Source organism: Ictalurus punctatus, chromosome 5 (genome assembly GCF_001660625.3).
Source record: "Ictalurus punctatus breed USDA103 chromosome 5, Coco_2.0, whole genome shotgun sequence".
Taxonomy (NCBI): domain Eukaryota; kingdom Metazoa; phylum Chordata; class Actinopteri; order Siluriformes; family Ictaluridae; genus Ictalurus; species Ictalurus punctatus.
The window spans coordinates 5,135,986-5,159,945 of NC_030420.2; the positions used below are offsets into that span (position 1 = coordinate 5,135,986).

A 23,960-nucleotide genomic window follows, 5' to 3' on the forward strand; every position below is an offset into this window, starting at 1 on the left:
ACGTATTCCAACAGATGGTGTTGATTTGTGGACAAGAAAAGTCTCCATTGGTTGTTTAAAGTCACATTTTTATTTTCAAATCATGTTTGTTTATAGAGCAGAATGCAGGTTTTTTCCAAAAAAAAAAAAAAAAAACAAACCTTTTCAAAGCTGCGTACTCGGTATTGCCTACAATTATGAAGGATGTTCCACTGTGGATACAGGAAACGCCGTTGCTAATGCGCTGACATTTATTAAAATAGATGTGGATCGTTAGCCTTGTCTAGTGGAAAATCTGAGCTAACTTGCACTCTAGCCGGACTTCGTGGAGCTCTCGCTTTGGTCTTTGACCTCCCTGATTCAGATTCATTGCTGGAGTGCATGGCTTTTAATATAACACAATTTATAAACTGTTTAAATGCATAATTTCATATCAATTACATAGAATTACCTGAACGCATGCAACACAACCCTGGATTTCAGTTAATGCTCTACTATAAAGTGCTAAACTGAGAGGAAAGCTTTTACAGGAGATTTAAGGTGGAGAAACGGCAAAGATGAAAAGTTTGTTTGAACAAGTGCAACACACCCAAATCTACTGTATGTACTGAGCTGAGCTGTATGATGGAACTTTTTTTTTTTTTTTTAAAGCTAACTGACTCATTGCTGAGGTCTTTTTTCTTTTTCTTTTTTTTTGGGGGGGAATTCAGCCTGAGATTACATCTTATTAAACAGATAATTAAAACTAAAATCTTTCTTGAGCATACAACAAGCACGCTTACATTCTTAAAAACTGTACGACATTCTTCTAACCAAGGAAGCACTTTCTTACACATTCCTCCCTCTTTATTTTCCCCTTGAATCAAAACAGTGGTATTGGGTTTCATGCCTGGATGAACATGATCATGTGGATGATGAATAGCCAGATACAGCACAGGGCTAATAACATCAAACCAGTGACCTGCTACACACTGCATGTCAGGAACCTTGTTTCATATTTAAACATCTAAGATGAGGTACTGTTTCTATCCCTGTGTGCTTGGCAGAGACCTGCCATTTTGGATCGACGCTTTCTCCTCGGACTCGACGGCTGGAACGGGAGCAAACAGAGTGGAGAGGAAACATGACAATTGGTGGAAATGAGGAAAAGAGCCAAGAGCCCTGAAACAAGTAAAGGCTGTGTCAGTGAAATTAAAATAGGGATCAAGGTTTTATAGGATAAATATCCTATATAAGTATTGTACTGCTACAATTTGAATTTAAAATGTACAAATGGCTTTACTGAATTGAATTGAATTTGTAGTTGGATCAAAATGAAATTGCATTCCACCACTTCAATTTGTGAAAGGTTTCGAATTTCATTTTAGGTGTGGGGAAATTCAAATGAAACTTTTGGTGACACAATCCAGTTCAAATCCAGTTCAAATCCAGTTCAAGTTTATATACAAATTTTCACACCATCTGAAGATTTAGCTTGTTGGCTGAAATAGTGGCGATCGAATCTGTGCTTCTTCGCTTCTTTCCTCGAGTCCCCAGATTAGTATTTTGAACATTTAAATACCGAATTTAGAATCGGATAAAAATTCAAACGTGAGGGATCCTGAGTGGCGATGAGGTGAAAATAGTTTACCCTATAGTCCGGAGATCGCGAGAGCAAATCCTGACAATGCCACAGCCATCGGGGAGGGATGGCATACTGTCAGTCACAAGGACACTAGCCAATCCTGGGTCTCTGTGAGATCATGTATGCAGGAGAGGGTGGATAACGCTTCCCCCCCACCCCCACCCGAGTGTGTTACGCTGAGTGTGATACACAGCATGAGCAGCAGTTTGACACGTGGTTGGCTGGCTTCACGTATTTCAGACACCCTCCACAATTGCCGGTTTTTGTATAACAATTGAGCCGACTGGTGGGTGGGAATTGGCCAAATTAGACGAGGAAAAAAATGCTTAACTTTGATATTCAGATTGTAGTGAGCCGTTTCTCCTTCATAGATAAAGCCTACTGCAACCATATTTTGCTTCAGTTCATTCTAAGCATAAATAATTAGTATGTCTATTAAACATGATATAGGACACTGGTCACCAACGCTGTTTCTGGAGCTCTACCTTCCTGAAAACTTTAGCTCCAACCATAATCATGCCTGCTTAACCAATTCCTTAAGAAGTTCTTGATAAACTAAAGCAGGTGTGTTAGATTTTGGTTGGAGATGACACCTGCAGGAAGGTCGATCTCACGGAAGAGGGTTGGTGACCACTGAAATAGGATATAGCTGAAAAAGAAACACACCAGGGCAGAGAAGTCTAGGGCAGATATTTAGATTGCTGTCGCACCCCCTGTCCCAGATGGGCCTTGGCTACGAGTGCTGCCAACACGTCTTAGTGAATGAAGTGCCACTGCGCAACAGCCGCGCAAAAGGGAGCCCATGTGGTACGCTGGTATGATGTCATGCTGCCCTCCTCGACAAAGCCACGCCAATGTTGGTGCAATCGGGACCGCCACGGCTAGCAGATCAACAAGGAAATAGCGGCTCCAGTGACAGCTGGGAGGATCTTGTTCTTGCGCCTCCTCTTCCTCGGTAGTTCCAGCAGCTCCATCTTCTTCTTTTATCTGTGGAGGCTGCTCGGGTGATGGAGGCGACCGAAGACTGGGTTGATGGACTTGTGGCATAGTCACCACTGTCTGTGAAGCTGTTTTTGAGGACAGTGAGTGAACGAGGCTGTCTGGCGGTAAAGGCTTAGCGAGGTAAGATTTTTGTGTCGACAATATGGTGGAGGAAGACGTTGAAATTGTTTGCGGTTCAGCAAGCGTGACGTCCGGCGCCGTTGTGGCTGAAGTGATGACGCTCAGTTCTTCACCCTCTTCCTCCTCTTCCTCTGGTGAGATCCAGGTGATGGTCGGGCTGCAGGCTTGTGATCTGAATCCGGGCTTATCGCTCGCCTCGGATGCACTATGTGGCACTGGTGGTGGCGTAGGAGGTGGGGGAGGTGGAGGTTCCTGCTGAGGAAGATGCAAAAAAAGATGGTGATGAGGGAGGCAGGCATTCAGTGCACAGCTGCAGTTGTTGTTAATCATACGGCAGGGTCGGCCTACAGGTGCGACCGTCTCCTTGCTACACAGTTTCTCATAGGTGGACGAGCGTGAAAGGGTGGAGCACAGCATCGTGGGTGGGGCCTGCTCAGATAGACGGGCCGCCTCCAGGATGAGACGAGGGCGTCCATCACCTCTTGGTAAAGTCGCAGCTCCTCGGTTGGCGGGAATGGGGTGAGTGCGGTGCTGGGAGGTAACATTACCATTACGGTCGATGCCAGGCAATGTTTCACTGCTCAGCCTAGTAAAGGTGGCACTACGACCGATGGTGTGAGCTGGAGAGCATCCACATGACCTCGAAGCTCCAAGTCGCGACTCCAGCCTGACTCCACTCGCTCCGTCCGACTTACAGTCCTGTAGATCCGAGTCATGGTGGCCCAGGTTGGATCGGACAGCGTCCACGGCCTGCTGGAGCTGCCGGATCTCTTTTCTAGCTTCTTTCAGTGCCAGCTGGGCCTCAATCCGATGACATTCCTCCTCGATCCAGTCCTCCTGCATGCGCGTCAACTGCATTCGCAACTCCCCGATCTCCGAGTCCCTGCAGTAATGTGCAATGAAATTATAAAGCAAAGAAGGCATATATACGTGAAAACGAGAGAGCCGATTTGTGGTATCGTTTCATGGAATTGGTAACAACGATGATTAGTATAGTCCATTTATCCCACAGTGCAGTTAAATTGCGGTGTTATTATTATAGCAGAAGTACAACAGGCTCACAAGGAAGCAGATCGGGGAAACTAGTTTATTATTCACTGACCTGTCCTGCAATCTCTCCACATTCTCCTTCAGCCGGGCACGTAAGTGACGGATACACACTTCCTTCTGCTGCAGTGGAGTGAGATATTGCTCGGGAGCAGGAGGACGGATCCCGTGATTCTCACTACAGCCTCCGTACTTCGCCTGCCGTCTGGGCCGAGAAAAAAAAAAAAGAGAGACTCGGTGAGGAAACGGGTTCAGTGAACGAACCAAACCAAAGCGCTTTACTGCAGTGTGTACGGTGTGCAATGAAATGTGTACTTGTGTGTTTGCTTGTTTATGGTTATATGGTAATATACAGTACACCGTCTTTTAACGGTCTCAACAACAAATCAATGGTCAGGAATATACGTGCGTGTGAGTCACACAAGTCCTGCGAATTAGCTGTTACTATAGAAATTATAACGTATTAAAACGAGTGTATTAATATAAACCACTGATTGGCATGAAGTGATTGCCTCACATTAATTGGCAGAGGCTAGTTACCAGTGATTATTAGCAACATTTGCATTCTCGTTTCAATCTTTGGAGTCAGTCAATGTTGATAGTATGAGCTAAAGCTCTAGTGCAAAAAAATGACCGTGAATTTCACTATACTTTCATTTCAACTAACATTGTAGCTTGCGCTCTATTACTGACAGACAACTGATTTATGCTGTTTTTCAAAACCTCACCTAAACCTAAAATGATCGAATTGTGATTTAATCACGGCATTATAACATTTCATTTTTCTTGTAGCGGAGACTCTGTGAACTAATTTTGCTGAGGCATAAAGTAGATCTTGCACATAAAATCTATTTTTGAGCCACACGTGTTCAAAATCTGGAACAAACCTCAGACAGAGGACATTTGCTATATCACAGTGTAAGACACTCTGTCTCTCTCTCTTTCTTTCTCTCTCTCCACCTCTCTCTCTATCTTCCCCTCTCTCTTTCTCCCCCTTCTCTCTCTATCTTCCCCTCTCTCTTTCTCCCCCTTCTCTCTCTATCTTCCCCTCTCTCTTTCTCCCCCTTCTCTCTCTATCTCCCACCTCTCTTTCTCCCCCTCTCTCCCCCTTCTCTATCTTCCCCTCTCTCTTTCTCCCCCTCTCCCTCTTCTCTCTCTATCTCCCACCTCTCTTTCTCCCCCTCTCTCTCCCACTCTCTTTCTCCCCCCACTCTCTCTTTCTCCCCATCTCTCTCCCCCTCTCTCTATCTCCCACCTCTCTTTCTCCCCCTCTCTCTCTCCCTCTCTCTTTCTCTCTCTCCCTCTCTCTTTCTCTCCCCCACTGTCTCTCTCTCTCTCTCTCTCTCTCTCTCTCTCTGTGCATGTGTGTGTCTTACCGAGGTGTAGCTGGATGTGATCGTGGTTTGCTACTGATTTCTGCGCCTTTGCAGGGCGATGCTGAGCAAGTGGTGCTGATGGAGGAATCTGCATGTGTGTGAGGCTGTCGGCTATTGACTGTACCAGCAGGCCGTCTACTATACACACACACACACACACACACACACACACACACACACACACACACACACACACACAGAGATGTGTAAACTTTTAAACACTGCTTAGTTTAAATTTATGGGCACGCTGACCCAGCTTGTCTTGATAACAGTACAGTTTTAAAATGCATTTTAAAACAGCCAATAAATGATATGTTATCCGGTATACATCTGAGTGCAAAAGTTTTCACCCCCGTGATTGTCACATGGAAAATGTGACAGGAAATGTCCATTTACCTTCTACTGTAATTCATCTACAAGATTACATGATTCCGAAAGAAATGTGGATGCGTGCTGCAACAATATAATAATCTTATACGAACAGATTTTCTGCCACTACTTGATCTGAAGAAGGTAGTGTACTACATCTAGTAGTTATAAAAGACATGTTAAGGAGAATGTGTGTTTATATCAGGTTTAGAAAGGGGGATGCAAACGTTTGAACTCATCAGCTTTTCCCCCTAGTTTTAATTTCCTAACATCACATCCGTAAACCCTAAAGCGGAATGTTCACACGTTTAAAAACAAATAAACAAACAAACAAACAAATCGCCCAAACTGAATCCGAGTGTGAACGGAGGGTGCACTGGTACCTGCGAGTTCCAGCAGACGGCCTTCTGTTAGCTGAGAGAGACATAGGCAACGAGTCTTTCACCATCTGCCTCAGTACACAATGTTCTGGGTAAGACACACAAACACACACAACAGAGCAACAGCAGCACACTCTTTAAGAGATCAGGTGTCAGGTTCTCCTGCGCATAACTATGTTACACTATACAGATTCGAAGCAATGAATAAAACACTCGGGGTGTGGTGTTATTGTAAAATAAACAATGACGGAGTAGAGTGATGTGGCCGATGTGAAGGCCGATGATATTTTACAATTACAGCACGTCGTAAGTGCTTTATTCCTCTTATACCACAATTTGACAAACATTACGTTTTTTTTTAAATTTACTATACAATGTCATGTGCCTTTCTATCCATTTATAGTTACATTTTATGTTGTGGAACAACCAGAGACAAAAGTGTTTCTCTTATTACTTACATTATAGCAACTAGAAACAATCATTCTCTGACCAGCCTTTCTTCTGTCTCTCTCTCTTTAAGTTACTAGGATAAATTAATGCCGCTTGTCATGTTACTGAGAAACTGGAAAAAGCAAACTCCTCCGCCCTGAGCCACCACTTTCCTATGGTGGAAAACTTACAGGCTGTTACAAAGCACTGACACTAGACACTCATTCCATCCATTTTCTATATTACTTATCCTACAGGGTCACAGGGAACTGGAGCCTATGCCAGGGGGCATGGTGCACAAGGCGAGGTACACCCTGGATGGGGTAGCAATCCATCACAGGGCAGAATCACATTCACATTCACACACCAATTCATACACTATGGACACTTTGGACATGTCTTTGGACTTTGAAACCGGAGTACATGGAGCACCGAAGCATAGGGAATCGAACCCTCAACCCGGGAGGTGTGAGGCGAACGTGCTAACCACTAAGCCACCATGCCACTTATATACCACTTATCCTACACAGGGTCGCCCAGAGCCTATGCCCTGAGACTCTGGGCACAAGGTGGGGGACACCCTGGACAGGTGCCAACTCATCACAGGGCACAATCACACACACACCCATTCACACACTATGGACAATTTAGAGATGTCAATCAGCCTATAACGCATGTCTTCGAACTGGGGGAGGAAACCGGAGTACCCGGAGGAAACCCCAGAAGCACGGGGAGAACATGCAAACTCCACACACAGTGTTGATGGGAATCGAACCCCCAAACATGCCACCGTGACCAGAAGTTTGTGAGTTCAAATCTAAGAGCTGCCAGACAGCCAGTGTTGGGCAAGACCCATAATCCTCAGTGATCCTCATGCTTGGACTGGATTCTGTTGCTAAAAGCATGAAAAAGTAATACGTTAAATGTGAGCATTAATGGTGTGAAATCTTACAGGCACACATCGACATTAGTCAGAGGACACAAACGTACACACACACTGTTGAGTCATGCTCTCTTTCACGGCTTTATATAACAAGCAAGTGTGTCAGGACACTTCAGTCCTTTTTCACAAAACGCAGCAGGTCACAGGTGACGCAAGCACGCTGAAACAATATCGGTATGATAATACTGTTCATGAGAAGAGAATTCCATGAAAATGTGAAAAACGTGACAGCAAAACTGAAGTACAAATCATTTTTTCATGTTTAATCTTTAAAAACTAGCAATTAATATTGACTACTTGTGTCTGATGGGGGATAAAGTTGGCTAAATATACTCCAAGTTGGAGTCTCCAACATCCTCTGCAAGTTATATAAGAAAACAAATCGGAGTGCGGATAAACCAGCACAGCTCTACGAACTGTTGTGATCATGCACGGTTGCCTAGTAACCCAGCATCCGGGTCGGCCTGATTGCAAAATCAAAGATGAAAAAGTGCCAGGAGTAATACGATTATCAGATATGAGCAACAGGATGAGAAATGCAATGCAGGGAGAACAGTTTGGACTGTCTGAGCTGAAGCCAGAATAGGAAGTAAAAAATAATGAGCAGGCACACTCACATTCGCACGCAGCAGAGAGATGGTCTCATCCAGTCGGGAAGGACTGTACAGTGAATCAGGCGTATCAACATGGATGATGATATGACCACATTTGAACATTCTGGTGTCCATCAAAAATGCATAAACATTACGCTCGGTCAACTTTTAAAAAAGGTTCAATTTAACGCTGAGGCTTGTTAGGGGGCTTGGGGTGGGGTGGTGGATAGAAAAGAGAGCAGATGTTTAATTGCGCCAACCAAGGCTGTTTCTGTACCTTTGGGGAGTAGAGCTGTGGGCTTTAAGTGCCCTAAGTCTACTTACCCCTATATATAGTCTGTGGGATAGCTGTTGGTGCCAGGTGGCTGTTTTGAGTATTTCAGAAACTGTTGATCTCCTGGGATTTTCACACACAACAATCTCTAGAGTTTACCCAGTGCAAAAAACAAAAAAACATTCACTCATGTCAGTTCTGAGGGCAGGAACGACTTGTCAATGTGAGAGGTCAGAGGAGAATGGCCAGACCGGTTCAAGTGGACATGAAAGCTACAGTAACTCAAAGAACCACTCTTTACAACCGTATTGAGCAGAAAAGCATCTCAGAACGCACGACATGACAACCCTTTACGCAGATGGGCTACAACAGCAGAGAATCACACCACGTTCCACTCCAAGAACAGGAATCTGAGGCTACAGTGGGCACAGGTTCACTGAAACTAGACAGTTGAAGATTGGAAAAACATCGCCTGGTGGCTTGGGGGCCCTAAATGACTGCTTATACTAGAAACGATCCTGACAAATAAAAATACACTTACATTTGGTCTTTTTAAGCATCCAGTATCAGGATTATGTACATGTGTAAACAGGGTCTTCAAAACTAGATTTAAAATAAGATCACCATCACATTCCTCTTATGTGAAAACAATTAATATTGTGCTTCTCTTAATATTTAATAAAGGCAGATGATAATATAGGCAGCATGCTAAACATGCTCCGTATGCCAGTTCTGATTTATAATCATATATATAATCAAGATTTACAACCAAATATCCTTACATTCCTACTATACTGATCAGGCCCTTGCCTCATGCCTCAACATTTATGTTGTATAATGTTTTAGTCCTACAGATCAAGAGACATATCAACCATCATGTCTAGACAGAGCTACCACAGACATTTTATGACAGAGGATTTCCAGCATTGGCCATAGTGCTGCAGTCTGTTAATGCACAACGAACATAATAAGGAGGCGTCATGGAAACCTTCACATAAAGTTGATATGTGAAGCTGTAATGACATTTTTGGGACGTCTAAATGTACATTTAGGGCTGCAGTTGAACTGAAAAATTCTTCAATTCTTCATACCCGTTGATGTAGTGGAGAGGACATTTATTTAACATTTATGGAAGGAGACTCCAGTGTCAGAGCTTTGTAGCTGTTAGACGTAAAGTTGTAACTTGAGGTTTTCTGCTACAGGAAAGTTTTCAGAGGATTTTGGGAATATATAAATATACATATACATATAGAATTAAAAAAAAAAAAAAAAGTCATAAGTGATAACAGGAACTCACTTGTATCAAGGACATTCCACATCATTAAACGTAACTGTAAACGTTTAAAGAGTACATTTATTAAAATCAGTATTAACTTAATGTTTGTATTGGTTGGCAAATTGCTATGGTATATGAGGATTAAAACACTTGTTTTAGGGATGTGTTGTCAATGGATTTTTTCCCAGCACATTCCGTATATTCCTTATATATAGGGAGTGTTGAATTTTTTTTGTAGTTGTATTTTGATTAGCAAGTTGAGGTACACATAGCAGTATTCAGAAATAAATGAAATAAGTATTCAGATGCGATTTAATATACTTCCAGTGCACTTTAATACACTTTAAATTTACACGCAATGTCTTCCGACTTTGTACTTATAAATATGAATAAAACATTTATGTATTCATAAGCAAACAAACAAACAAACAAACAAAAAAACCCCACAAAACTGACAGAGGGAAAATGATTCTGACACCGCAAATTAACAGTAGTACTTTGTTGGCAATTACAGAATCGAGATGTCTATGGTAAGTGGTAATGAGCTTTTCGAAGCTTTGTGGTTCAGTTTTGGTCCGTTCCTCTTGGCAAATCATCCTCAATTTCCCAGGGTTACAAGGGTCTCGCCGATGGGCGCATAATTTTAAAAATCCTCAATACATTTTCAATGGGATTCAAGTCAGGAAATTGTAAGACCTTCTTGAGTTAATTTGGCTGTATGTTTGGGCATGCTGTCTTATTGAAGCATCATCTTCTCGCAAGATACATTTTTTGGCCAGTGGCATTAAATTCTCCTCTAATATGTCCCAGGACATTTGATATGCCCCATATCAAAGCAGAGGATTTTTGCACGGGATGTAGGCCTGTGTAACTGCTGTTCTTGCTGCTTTCAGATCATCCTGCAACTCTTTTTTTTCTGAGTGACTGATGGGGTCTCTCTTACCTTAGCATGAGAGTCACGTTGTGAAATCATGTATGCCGGGGACGATTAGTTGTGGTTCCATGAACTTTCCACCTCAGTTGTACTGACGGTGATGTTTTAGGTCTTAACTCTGTGCTATGGCTCTGTAGCTTTTCCCATTCGAGTGTTGTTTTATAATATTGTCCTCCACTTTCACCATGATTGCTACTTACTGAATGAAATCTTCCCAACCAAAGGCATCTTTTATAATGACACCATGTGCAATTTGCAAGAGAACATTCCCCCCCCCGCAGCATTTATATCTAGAAATTTAAAAAAAAAATCTTTTTAATCTTTACATTTATTTTTTACCATAGTGTTGAAATACTTTCCCCCAATATTTATGAATACATGCATTTTTGTTCATATTTATAAGCAAGGACATAATGTGTGTAAATTTGAACTGGATATATGTAATGGAAAAATATTTAATAACATAAAACAAAGTATTTGAATACTTATTTCCCCTCACCGAAGATAAGTGTTAAATGACTGACTTTCCTTTATGTAGCAAATTACAAACAACTTTTGCATCATTCTCCTTATCTTACATCTTGTTTATGGGAGTTTGGAAAAAAAACTGGCATTATAAATAGAAGATAATAAAAATATTTTTTTTAGGTCATGACAGCATGCATGAATGGTCGGTTGTCAATAAATAATAATACCCTGTCTTGTAGTTGCACCATAGTGGCACAGGACACTTGACCTTTTGTTGTAACCTCATGTTTATGATGTTCCTGTCAGTCACAGCATCTTGCTTTGCCCTACTTAGCCCCTCCCCTTGTTGATGCTGCAGCATAAACCCACACTATAACCCCAACCTGAGAAGAAAAAAAAAACTTACTGCGGTTTCTGGTGTCTCCTCTGCACGCTGCTCGTCCTCCATCACAGCAGACCTGAGTGAACTTCTCGCTCTTTTTATTTTTTATTTGTCGGTGACCTGGAGCGGTGATATCCTGCAGCGCCTTTCCCCTGCTGCTTTAATGGAGGCGGATGAATGACGCTGCTGAGAGCGCGAGCGCCGCGCACTGACGCTGCAAAAGCACAGTGACGTAACGGTGCGGCGCTTCTTAAAGGGACAGGAGCACCAAAATAAATTAACAGGCCGCGTCCAAAAGCCAAACTAGTGTACTGAAATGACATGCTTCTTGCTGGTCCATCAAGGTAGATGGACCGGAGGATATCATTTTATGGGTTGAATCATTCTACAGCAGTGACACTGCCATTCTAGTGTGCATGTCCTACTGGTGGAGTGTTTTAAAGGAAGAGTGCACTCTGAAACACGTTTAGATTGAAGTATTTGTGATGGGTTTTGTAATTCTGATGCCAATGTGTTGTTTGGTACTGTATTTTTGTGCCTCCTGAGAGAAATGAGTGCTGTGCTGATATCATAGAGGGACATTGCTAGCACGGTTACAAAGGCATTTAATAGGAGAAAAACTAAACAAAAGGAATGACTGTACAGTTTCACTGATGGCTTTTAAAAACAAAAGAGCAAGAGCTTCTTTTCCTACACAGTTTCCAGCAAGGTTCGATTTTGTATTAATGAGAAATCTAGTATAGAAGTAATGATGGTGCAAACATTGGACTAAAATTTGCTGAATGCAATGCAGCTCTATGACAGGTGTGCTGAGTTATGGAAGAGACTCAGCTTGGCTACTCTGTCGGTGGTATTAGTATGAAAGTTGAGCAGAATGCACAGATGAGAAGGTGAGAGAGCTGGACAGACTAAAGTGCCACTGCAGCGCTCTCCTTAGTTGGAGATGAAGCAAGGGCTAAATCCCACTGGCACCACTTTCAGCAGGTAGTCGAACGGAATTGTGGGTAACATAGAGCACCAGTGTAGTCTGTGAGTAATATCATGGACTGTCAAACATTACAGCCAAATTTACATTTACACACATCATAAATATATCAAATAACCACATGAAAAAAGTTAACTTGGTTTCCATAAAATAAGAACTTTAGATTACAAAGATAAACATAACAAGGATGTGGAATATAACACAGAACTAAGTCTCATGCAACCCCACAAAAAAAACAACAACTTTTAAACTGGTTACAACACACACAACTGTGTGTGACTTTCTGGTTGAATATTAAGTCCACTAAACGTACTGAAACGCAAAACCTGTGAACAAAACCTGTCCATTTTGTTTCGTGTCAGGATAAATTCTAGTCAATTATGTCCTGCAGGTCAGAGCTCAGAATGGAGGACAGAACAGGAAGAGAAACAGTACGAGTGCTTTTCTCAAAACGGCGAACATCTTTTGCTTTATGTTGTTTAACAGACCCGTTAAGGTGCTCCTTAAAACTCCAGTGCCTCAGTACTCAGGTGGACGAAGTTTCATAAAAGGGCTCTTCTTTAATGTCTCTGTCCTAAAGCGTCTGAAAACGGGGACCAGGTATGATGATGATGTCACTGTAGGGGGCACTCTGCTGCAAGCCTATGGCCTGCTGTTTCTTCAGCACCAGCAGACAGAAGAATGTGGCCGCTGTGTTGGATCGACTGCGATTCTCACACATTTCATGAAGGCTGAATGTGGCATCAGGGCTGCTGTTCTGCTTCTGTTATGACACATATAACATTAACACAGATGTTGATCCTCACATTATTAATACAGATGTTGATCCTCACATTATTAATACAGATGGTGATAAACAAAAGCATATACAAATACGCAACGACACATGTGGGGAACCAAGTGCGCTAAAAACTTATCCAGTAAGGATACTGTTTCAATATATGATCAAAACTATATTCTGAATAGTAAACAATACGTGGCATTTCTGCCCTCAAACTTTACCAGGTCTGTGGAGCTTTTGAATGGCTGCAACATGCTTAAAGGAAAACTCCACTCTGAAAAGCATTATACATGTTTAGATTTAAATATTTGTTGCTAATTTGTTGGTTGGTGCTGTATTGTCTTGAGACGTCAGAGGTTGTGCAATGCTTCCTTTTTCACTCATCAATTTCCAGTGACATTCAGGGTTGCATTAACGAGAACCACAACAAAGAATTAGTAGGGTTGTTGGTGCAAATGCTGGACTCAACATTCCAGAATGCAATGCGGCTATACACCAGAGTTGCACCGAGCTACGGCAGAGACTCGGCTTGACTGGCTCATGATCTCCGAGATGACGAACATGATGGCGTCGATGCTGGAACCTAATATGTTTTAGCAGAATGCACAGATGAGAAGGTGAGAGAGCTGAACCAAAGTGAAATCAGTTAACCAACATGTTGATGAAAGAAACTACTAATAACGTCGACTCAGAAGGCTTTCCTTAAGGGCTAACCAGCTTCTTACAATGAGGGGTGTGTAGCTCTTCTTCAAAGAGCACGTGATATGATACTTGATCAACGAGATACAACATAATTCAGTTTGAGGAGTGAGATGCCACACCTTTACTGAAACTAGCAGACAGACGCCTTGCCTCCTTAACGTATCCGTTTAGAGAAATATTGTACAGGACTACATGCCTTGAATTTTGCTTGTTACACTATATGCTCTATTGTTTGTTACACTAAGTTTGTTTCTGTTTCATTTCACTGGGAAAGATGGTCACAGATGCCCTCCTAGTACTAAGCCCAGAAATGCTTAAAGAGAGAGAGAGGAAGAGTAAGAAACAGTGCAAAAGGAAATTCATTTCAGAACATTAATAAATAACTATACTAATAAAAAAAAAAAAAAAGGAATCAGACTTAAAAAATTTCCCTAATTGATAAAATGATTTCCCTACTTGATGCAAATGTAAGCAACTTGTTCATATCAGTCCCAAGAATCTCAAGAATAATTGTCACTGAATCCTCAGTTCTGTCCATTTTAACTGTCTGGCACTTAAGCAGTATCACAGCCTGTGTGTGTGTGTCGGTGTGTGTGTGTGTGTGTGTTCTTAGAAATAAAAGGCCTCTAACATGTCTATTTAGATCACTTTCATTTCCCTCCTTCTCTTAATCCTAAATTGCGTATCCCTAAACTTTTTCCCTTGGCAGCTCAGTGAGTCTCGCCTACATCAGAGAAACGATCCCTGTGGACGGAGTTTGTATTATCTTACTCTGATGGCCTGGAGGAGATTCTGTGCTCGACTAGTCATTCTCTTCTCCTCACTGTTCTGGCTGTCCAAGAAAGAGTGCTGGAATGAAAAATGAAGAAATGGTACAATTGGTTAGCAAAATATAACATGGTGTTTCAAAGAAGAGTGCGCATGTGTGTGTGTGAGGGAGAGAGAGAGGGAGAAAAAGGAGACCTGAGTGTTCTCCCCTGGACACAATTAACAAACTCGAGTTCTTGTTCACATCAGCATCAACGAGTGTCCAAGTGTGTGAGGATGTTTTGCACTACCTGTGTCTGTGTGTGCATCAGTGGTGTTTCACTGTCTGTTTCAGATGGATGAACCAGCATAGACTCCTCAGAAAGTGGCTCTGGATGCGACACCTCCAGCCTGCTTTCCTGTAGGAAAGGGAGAACAGGAAGGTGAATACACAGACGAGGAAGAGGAGGAGGAATATAATCAGTGGAGGGAACTGCGTATGACAGCACAGCATGTTACAGGGCGAAAGATAAGTCTCATTATGATTAAGATTAAGGCTTTTGGAAGTTTTCATCAAGAAGCCAAAAATCTACACAAGACCCCATTTATATACATTTTTGGGCATACTTTATTTATTTATTTTTTTAAATAAAATTGGATCATCATGGATCAATTTGTTTATTAAATTCAAAACAAAGAAAAAGTAGGTGATTAAAAACAAGGATTAAAAAGTGTCCTTTTTATTTATTTAGCACTGTAGATACGTAAAGCACTATCTAAATTAAACGACATTAAGTTATACCCTACGCAGTGAGCATAAAGCCATTTGGCATTTGGCCTCACTGCACATGAAATGAGATGAATATGTCAGATTTTTACATGGACAAAAGGCTAACTCCCAAAAAAACCTGCCAGTAGGTGGACTCTTAATTGCCCCTACGGTAGGTGTGCATGGTGCCTTCCGATGGACTGGTGTCAGATCCACGTTGTATTCCTCCCTTACACCTAGTGTGCACTGGACCCGGATAAAAAAAAAAAAAAACTTACTGAAGTTGAATGAATGAATATACAATATGTAAGCATATACAAAAATCTAAACAAATCGTAAACATTAATGAGAAAATGATGATACTGCCCCCTGGTGGTTAAGAAAACAAAATTTTCCACCATCTGTTATTTGTAACGTTAGCTCGGCTTTTGTGTCTTTTTGGCAGTATAAAATAATAGGCTCGTTACTATTTGAGTGCATTTCAACGCTACATTAAAATCCAATTTAAATGGTATTTGACAACAAAACTTGTACCACACACAATTTATAACAACATGTTTGGAGAGACTGCAAAGTTTGAGTGTGTGCACTTTTCTAACTTTGGATTCTGGAGGCTCTGCATGTGTGAAAGATGGTTCAATAAAGCTGGATTCCTCTGCTGCTCTGCTTTGTTCCACAGTCTCTTGCAGTAAGCTCATCTCCTCCACCATATGCACAGCAGTGCTCTCACTCTCAGCTACACAGCAAGAGAAAAGCACCTTTATTAGCAAGGCTGCTGTAATGACCGTGTGTGTGGGGGTGGGGTGGGGGGGGTAATATAGGTGTGCGCATTACCCTCTCTCGCCTGCTCCCTCGTCTCCTTGGGGTCACTATCATCTCCAGCTTTTCTGTTTGGCCCCTTTTCCCCAGGTAACACATCTCTAGGGAAGAGCTTTGTGAGAGAGGGAAGGACAATTAAACATGGTGCATTGCTTCAGTGCAGAACTGACAGAGTAATTACCCAGAATCCACCAGTTTGACAGAATAATTATAGCCAAGAGCCTTTTCTTGCACTCTCACTGGGATGATGGATAAACCAGACCAAACATATAGACATGAATGGCTGTACATCTTGCTGTGTCAGTGTGATATGGCTTCAGGGGTTTCACACTAAATACAGACTTCACACAAACTCTGAATATCTTCCTTAAGGCATCCTTTTACATAAACATGTCATATGTCTATAATATTTGCTTGTAATTCAGCATCCTTGGGTTTATTATTTATAAATGCTAAAAGGCGAACGGAGCTGTATTGCTAAATATCAATTTCAACCCACAGGGAAATACACTGCCCTCTGCTGAACTGTGATTTCCGGCCCTGAGCTGCTGAGTGCGTTCTTGCATGTAGTCATTATGGAGAACACAGAATAAAATGTGGGAGGCCAGACATGTGGGCAGACACTGATTAGTGCTCAGACTGCATTACAATGACCACCTGTCGCCAACATGACACAACCAAACCAGGGGGGTGTTCAATTAGCTGTGGGGGAAATGCAAATCTGTAAATATTTTCTGATGAAATCTCCAGAAATCCATAAAGCTTGAGTGTGTGTGTGTGTATATATGTCTATACATATATACACATACATACATACATACACACACACACACACACATATACATACATACATATATATACATATACATATATATATATATATATATATATATATACATATATATATATATATATACATATATATATATATATATATATATATATATATATATATATATATACATATACATATATATACATATACATATATATATATATATATATACATACATACATACACACACACATATACATACATACACACACACATATATATATATATATATATACACACATATATATACATATACATATACACATATATATATATATATGTGGTGGGGTGTACATAGGTGTGTGCTACCTTCTGCAAATCATTCTCCATGACAGGAGTGCAGAAATGTGAAAAGAGATAATCCACGCCCCCATTTTCCTTCCAGTCCATGAGCTGCCGTGTGGGTGGAGCTAGGTCAAGTGGGGTCAGCAGGTCAGAATAGTGTGCTAGCTGGGCTTTGATGGTTTCATTAGAAAGCTCCTTAGACTGATCTATCACCAGCTTCCTTTTCCTGCTCCCTTTCCTCCTCTCTGAAGAGACTGAGAATAATAATCAAGATGACAAGGTGACTGAATAACTGGGACTGAATAAAGCAGGGGTGGGCAATCTTATCCGGAAAGGGCGGGTGTGGGTGCAGGTTTTCATTCCAACCAAGCAGGAGCCACACCTGATTCCACCTGTTTAATCAGTTGATCTTGGCTTTCAATAGATTCAGGTGTGGCTTCTGCTTGGTTGGAATGAAAACCTGCACCCACACCGGCCCTTTCCGGATAAGATTGGACACCCCTGGAATAAAGGATCAAGATGTCTTTGCTATGGACTGAAGAATAGCCAATGTGTTTCCTCCAGGGCTTTTCTTAACCGGAATGCCATATGCTGGAGTTGACATTGCAAAACATAGTTTCCTTAATATATTTTTATTCCTAAATATTTATATTTGTTATTCATTTTAATGCAATGCCGGCACGCATCCAGAGTGCGTCAGTGCATCCACAAAGGCTGCTGAACCACAACTTCATCAAAATTTCCAAAATTATATTGTAGGCTATTTTGCACATATGGCTCAGAGTCAGGATTCACATCACAGGCTAATCAACTTTACAGCTAATTCATATTACTAATATTCAAAAGGCTTTGTGTACACATATGATGCTGCAGATCAAGGGGGCTGAACACCCAAGACATCTTAACTATAAACCTGATTTCTCTATATACTACTATTTGTGATTGTTACATCCTTGGATTAGAGACCTACATGTAACAGCCACAGGTTCAAGAGCAAAGCCTTCCTCTGTATTCTCCAGCAGTGTGGTCTCATTCAGTGTGGGAGTATCTGGCAAGGCCTCTGAAGTAGCTGTGGAAGGTTCTGAAGCAGTAGAAACACAAAAGTGAAATCACATTGTGAGCCAAATGGCATTCTTATTTTAAACTTGAGCCATTTAACCCCTATTTTGTTATCCCTTGTCTTCATATTTTCAAGAATTGGACTAAGAACAATTTGTGATCCATTTCTGCTATGCAAATGGACCAAGGCTGGAGTAGGGACCATTATTAATGAAATCATTCTTCATTAGTTTAATACACATAGGTACCACATTGGGGCACACGACAACACTGTTTACAGTGAACACAAGGAGATTTGTTAAGTTCTCCTACACAGTTGATGTAAATTAATAAAAGGTAAATATAAAACTTAAACTGATGTGGGGAGCTTAAAAAGGGACTTATGACAAAATGAAAAATGTGAGCAAAACAATAAAAACAATACCCAGAAGCCAAATTACCTGTAGGATTAATAGCAGTTGGTGGGGGTGTTGCAGGGACCTCAGTTAATGATTCACCATACGAATCAGTCAGAAATGCATTCTCATTAGCATTTGCTATGAAATCTGCACAGACACATGAAACATTGTCTTGTGACTCCCAGAACAGCACAGATCAAGAAGTATATTTGGATTTAAGAAATTGAGGCAGAATATAAAATTGCACATTTTTACTACAGTTCATTTTGTCTTTTATTCATTTAAAAGAATTTCTCTACATATTCCAAGAGTCTAATAACTACATCAAATCTGTGAGAGTACACATGTAGATGCATACTAGTGCTTGCACATACTGTACATATATGTATGCAGTCCAGCTTAATATATATGCAGTACATACATATATTTATACATAAGTTAGACATACTGCTATAAACAATTTTGATGTGAGAAGTGATGTGGAAAGAAGTTCACTACCAACAAGATCAAAAGCCATGCCCTCATCACCAAACCCATCACCATTTGCACCAACACTTTGGAAACTTGTGTCAAACAGTCCCTGATGAGATTGGGTTTCATCTCCTGTTAAAAAAAGAAGAAGAAGTAGAAGAAGAAGAAGAAAAACCAGAAAAACAGATAAGGGGTTTAAAAAAGGGGGGGGGGGGGGGGGGGGCATTGCATTGATGGAGAAAACCTACCACAACTAGTCTACGGAGAACTTGTGCTGTTGTCATGGTCACGCACTAGACGCTTTTTTAAAATGTATTTTTATTGCTTTTTTATTACATTGTATGTTCAGACAATTTCACACTTCCGGGTTTTTGCTTCCTTTTTTTTTTTTTTTTGCTTTTTCTTCACTTCCACTTTCAAAGTGACATTTCATACTTGTACAGCCAATGGTAATCACGATCATTTATGGAGGAACGAGTACAACTAAATTACATGAATTTAAGTATCTGTTTTTGCAAGCCCTACTTGTGCGAGACATGTACCCGCCAAAGTGGCTTTAACATGGCACTGCCGACAATTCACCCACATCTGGAGGGAGCTAATTTCATACAGTGGTGCCAATGCATGCAGTTACTATTGGAATTTTCCATTCATTTAGGCTCTGGTGAGACTTATAAACGCTTACCCAAGTCATCCATGGTGAGAAAACTGTTTCCAAAGTTTTCCTTCATAGTGATTTCCTCTGTGCGGCTCTGGTTCAGTGAGAAGTGATCTACCACATCGATAGTGCTGGACGAGAAACACAACCACATCAAAATCACTTCACTGTAACAGTGAGCAGAATGGTAAATATAAAATTAAAGACAAGAAATGTCGATGAGCTGGATGGAAAACATTGTACTTGAGATCAGGCAGCTGTGACTCAAAGTCATTGAAATCCTCAGGCAGTGTAATGGCTTTAACCATGGCCTCCATCCCTTCCTCAGGCAGATCCAACTGTCCTGTTATGACAAAGCAAACACATGACAATGATTTAACATTCATCCTTAGTTGTGTTGGACCCCTGCTTCCAAGCTTTTCTGTGACAATACTAGAGATAACACTAGGGAGGAAACATATACAGTGCTGTGAAAAAGTATTTGGCCCCATCTTTGATCTGTTTTTGTGTACATCTCATACTATATAGTTTTAGATCGTCAAACAAAATACAACATAACACAAAGGCAACCTGAGTAACCTGCGTTGCCTTTGTTTTACCTTAGATTTTGTTTTAATTTCTGAAACAATTTAATATGAGATATACACAAAAACAGAAGAAATCAGGATGGGGCAAATTCTTTTTCACATTACTGTATACCTATTTGACATGACATGCCTAATCAACCATGAGGAATGTGGATTAAGAAATATCAACAACAAAAAACATTTTCCAGCTTTGATATGATTAAATCGAGAAATACAGCCACCCTTTTACATGCGCAGTATTTAGTCTGTTTGACTCAGGAGTGTTTACAGGGCTTGGGGTTGCTTCCAAACCAACATTTCTGAACATGATTCAACCCAACTGCAGGAATTAACCAATGAATGAAAGGCTTTGACATGTACATCTCACACACCCCATTGTTCATAATGAGTCTTTATTTGTCACATATACATTACAGCACAGTGAAATTAATTTTTCTTTGCAAATCCCACCCAGCATGTTAGGAGGTTGGGGTTAGAGGTTAGGCAGGGTCAGCCATGCTACGGCACCCGTGGTTTATTCCCCCAAGTTTATCAAATCTGTACGACGTGAAACTGAATTGGACCATACCAACCAAAATGACCGATTTCCCACTGATTTCAACTAGATGAATGGATAACCTGGTGAGAAAGTGATCTAAGAGAGGTGTATTCCAACAAGTCATTTTTTCCCACTAACCACATTAACCACCAAGCAGCCACTTGGCTCATCCACTGTAATAATTCCTTCAGCATCCGGTTACCAACACAAGCCCTACCTCTTTCTAATGATTTTTTTTTCATTTTTATTCTCCTTCTTCCAGATCAGATTGAGTGAAAATGCCTCTGGTGCATACTTTTATCATCTACGCCATCATGTCCACTACTCATATGTAATCATACAGAAAGGCATACATATGATACTGAAAAGCAAATCAGTTAGTTTTAGAATTGGGGGAAAACAGTAACATCACAATTAGGAGTCATGAGCTGCATCATATCTGTTCAAAAAGTGTCACCTGATAGACCTCTTTGAATGTGATGACTATATGATACTGATTCAGGTGGTTTGTCTGCTGGTTAAACAATATGCTTGGACTTTTTATGGAACAATCAGAAGCAAAATGCACGATCTGTGATCACCTGGTCGGAAAGCCACTTTGATTTTAACCACAGCATCATTACAGTCTGCGAGGAGATACTTGGCTTTCTTAGAGTAGATCCGCACAACACCCAAGAGCAGGTGACCTGAAGTCCGCAGCCCAATCTTTATCTGGCATTAAAACATAGACACACACACACACACACACACACACACACACACACACACACACACACGAAGACAAGTTATGATTTCAGTGCATTTTTAACACTGACACAACATTACAATCCTGACTTAAAATGCATACAAGGAACATATAGAGTACCCGTGGAGAAATAATATCCTCTACCGTCGCCTCCAGGTTACATTCAAACACATGGGCTTTGGTTATCTTCTTTTCCCAATGGGCTGCAAGCCAGATCCTGGCCAGGGGTCCACGTTTAGAGGTGAAGAGTTGTGTGAAGAAGACCATCTTCAGTACTTTGAGAAAACTGACAGCGTTCTCAGTTTCAGCTTCTCTCAAATACAGATTCAGAGCCAATAAGACACCTGCTAACAAGTAGGTAGATGGAGGACACTAGTTAGCTCTCTGCTAAACAAATGTTCACTGAATGACGTCTTGGCCATTTGAAGTGTTAGTTTTAACTACGAAATCCACTCACTTGAGAATCAATTAGATATAAAACGATGTTCTGAAAATGTAAATAATCATACTAATTCGTGTACTTATTCAAATGTTAATGAATCTAAGCGCGCGCGACACTTAAGCTAGCTTGACTAGTATGCTAAAAAAGAAAAAAAGTGTTTTTGGTTAGTTAGCTTGCTAATTCTTGTATTTAAATGATATTAAAATTGATACATGGGATTATAAATAAATATGTCACACTGCAGGTGGTTTACTTCACTAGTTAACGGCGTCTTACCTTTGAATTTTGTGTGTATATAATCCTAAACGTGAAGTTTATTGACAGGTCGACTGACATTAAAGCTAACGCTGAAATGAAAAAAAGCTCGCGCATCCCGCCAATTTTGATCGATCGTTCATGTTCACGAGCTCTGAAATTGAAATGAATGCTATTATTAAAATTGTTATCAGACTACTATGGGGGCGGGGAACTTATCTTAATTTAACGTTTCTTTCTTTCTGTTAGCTCTTTATTATAACACAACGGTCCTGCTAGAATTAACACCGAAAATTACAACTCGACAAGGTGGTTAGGATTTGTGAGGCATTGGTTTTTGTCAGGAACTTCTATACTGTGAATAAACAGCGACACACTCAGGAACTGGTATGTACTGCAACTCGGAGAAGCAGGGGGAGTGTCAAGCAGGCAGACACGCTGTCAATCACTCCGTCTATCTGCCAATCATTTAGGGTTGGTGTTAAGGATAGCCAATCAGATAACAGATAGTGACTGGCCAAACAAAACGTGATGTAGCCTGTTTTGCTATCATATTATACATCGGTATTAATAAACCGTAAAATAGGCATTATATAATACTCCAGCAAACAGCAAATTAATAGAATCATTGAATTAATTAGTTCATTAATTTATCAAAAATGTAAACATTTGAATTATATAGTATTATATCAAACACAAGTTAAAAGTTATTTGTTTGTTTATTTATTATTTAAAAATGCATATATTCTAGCAGTCAGAATCCTAAAGATCTACCCATCTATCAAAATGTAAAAATATAAAAATAAACTTTATATATATATATATATATATATATATATATATATATATATATATATATATATATATATATATATATACACACACACACACACAATACTCCATCCATCTTCTATATCGCTTATCCTACTGGTTCGAACCTGGAGCCTGTCCAAGGGAGCATCTGGCACAAGGTGGGGTACTGTTTGTGACTGTTACATCCTTCGACTAGAGACCTATGTGTAACAGCCACAGGTTCAAGAGCAAAGCCTTCCTCTGTATTCTCCAGCAGTGTGGTCTCATTCAGTGTGGGAGTATCTGGCAAGGCCTCTGAAGTAGCTGTGGAAGGTTCTGAAGCAGTAGAAACACAAAAGTGAAATCACATTGTGAGCCAAATGGCATTCTTATTTTAAACTTGAGCCATTTAACCCCTATTTTGTTATCCCTTGTCTTCATATTTTCAAGAATTGGACTAAGAACAATTTGTGATCCATTTCTGCTATGCAAATGGACCAAGGCTGGAGTAGGGACCATTACTAATGAAATCATTCTTCATTAGTGTAATGCACATAGTTACCACATTGGGGCGCACAACAACACTGTTTACACAGAACCACACAACCGAGAAGATTTGTTAAGGTCTCATACACAATTGATGTTAATTAATAAAAGGTACATCCATCTTCTATACCGCTTATGGTTCAGGGTCGTGGGGAACCTGGAGCTTATCCCAGGGAGCACTGTGCACATGGAGGGGTACACCCTGGATGGGGTGCCAACCCATCGCAGGGCACAATCACATACACATTCACACACCCATTCATACACTATGGATGTGCCAATCAACCTACCATGCATGTCTTTGGACTGGGGGAGGAAACTGGAGTACCCGGAGGAAACCAACGCAGCAC

The 23,960-nt window shown here is 40.8% G+C and overlaps 2 protein-coding genes across 8 annotated transcripts; both read right to left on the minus strand.

The window, feature by feature from the left end:
• Window positions 1-1,013: 1,013 nt before the first annotated feature.
• On the minus strand, window positions 1,014-11,704 carry LOC108265973 (syntaphilin). Of its 3 annotated transcripts, XM_017468876.3 has the most exons (6): window positions 11,221-11,501; window positions 5,901-5,985; window positions 5,149-5,286; window positions 3,828-3,977; window positions 2,270-3,608; window positions 1,014-1,140 (listed from the first exon to the last, which is right to left on the minus strand). In XM_017468876.3, the coding sequence occupies exons 2-5, from the start codon at window positions 5,963-5,965 to the stop codon at window positions 2,297-2,299; spliced, it is 1,665 nt and encodes a 554-aa protein (XP_017324365.1). In that variant the 5' UTR covers window positions 5,966-5,985; window positions 11,221-11,501; the 3' UTR covers window positions 1,014-1,140; window positions 2,270-2,296. The 3 variants fall into 3 exon arrangements, with proteins under 3 accessions (XP_017324365.1, XP_017324366.1, XP_017324364.1); XM_017468877.3 differs by lacking the exon at window positions 1,014-1,140 and having other exon boundaries at window positions 1,309-3,608; window positions 5,149-5,283; window positions 11,221-11,704; XM_017468875.3 differs by lacking the exon at window positions 1,014-1,140 and having other exon boundaries at window positions 1,309-3,608; window positions 11,221-11,500.
• A 613-nt stretch (window positions 11,705-12,317) lies between these two features.
• On the minus strand, window positions 12,318-22,606 carry rad21l1 (RAD21 cohesin complex component like 1). Of its 5 annotated transcripts, none has more exons than XM_017467239.3 (14): window positions 22,294-22,606; window positions 21,720-21,919; window positions 21,412-21,541; window positions 19,949-20,048; window positions 19,733-19,836; window positions 19,072-19,179; window positions 18,619-18,723; window positions 18,090-18,200; window positions 17,144-17,373; window positions 16,015-16,111; window positions 15,780-15,916; window positions 14,723-14,830; window positions 14,436-14,513; window positions 12,318-12,944 (listed from the first exon to the last, which is right to left on the minus strand). In XM_017467239.3, the coding sequence occupies exons 2-14, from the start codon at window positions 21,840-21,842 to the stop codon at window positions 12,756-12,758; spliced, it is 1,620 nt and encodes a 539-aa protein (XP_017322728.1). In that variant the 5' UTR covers window positions 21,843-21,919; window positions 22,294-22,606; the 3' UTR covers window positions 12,318-12,755. The 5 variants fall into 5 exon arrangements, with proteins under 5 accessions (XP_017322728.1, XP_017322727.1, XP_017322724.1 ...); XM_017467238.2 differs by having other exon boundaries at window positions 19,075-19,179; window positions 21,696-21,919; XM_017467235.3 differs by having other exon boundaries at window positions 21,696-21,919.
• Window positions 22,607-23,960: the final 1,354 nt, after the last annotated feature.

Bases quoted from the DNA above. Each gene is read 5' to 3' on its own strand.
- LOC108265973 (XM_017468876.3), bottom strand. From the start codon at position 5,965: ATGGTGAAAGACTCGTTGCCTATGTCTCTCTCAGCTAACAGAAGGCCG. The intron at 5,287-5,900 runs GTACCAGTGCAC...GTGTGTGTATAG, and splicing joins CCGTCTGCTGGAACTCGCAG to TAGACGGCCTGCTGGTACAG. The intron at 3,978-5,148 runs GTAAGACACACA...TTCTCGGCCCAG, and splicing joins TCACATCCAGCTACACCTCG to ACGGCAGGCGAAGTACGGAG.
- rad21l1 (XM_017467235.3), bottom strand. From the start codon at position 21,842: ATGGTCTTCTTCACACAACTCTTCACCTCTAAACGTGGACCCCTGGCC. The intron at 21,542-21,695 runs GTACTCTATATG...TTTTAATGCCAG, and splicing joins AGGATATTATTTCTCCACGG to ATAAAGATTGGGCTGCGGAC. The intron at 18,724-19,071 runs GTGAACTTCTTT...GTGTCTGTGCAG, and splicing joins GGCTTTTGATCTTGTTGGTA to ATTTCATAGCAAATGCTAAT.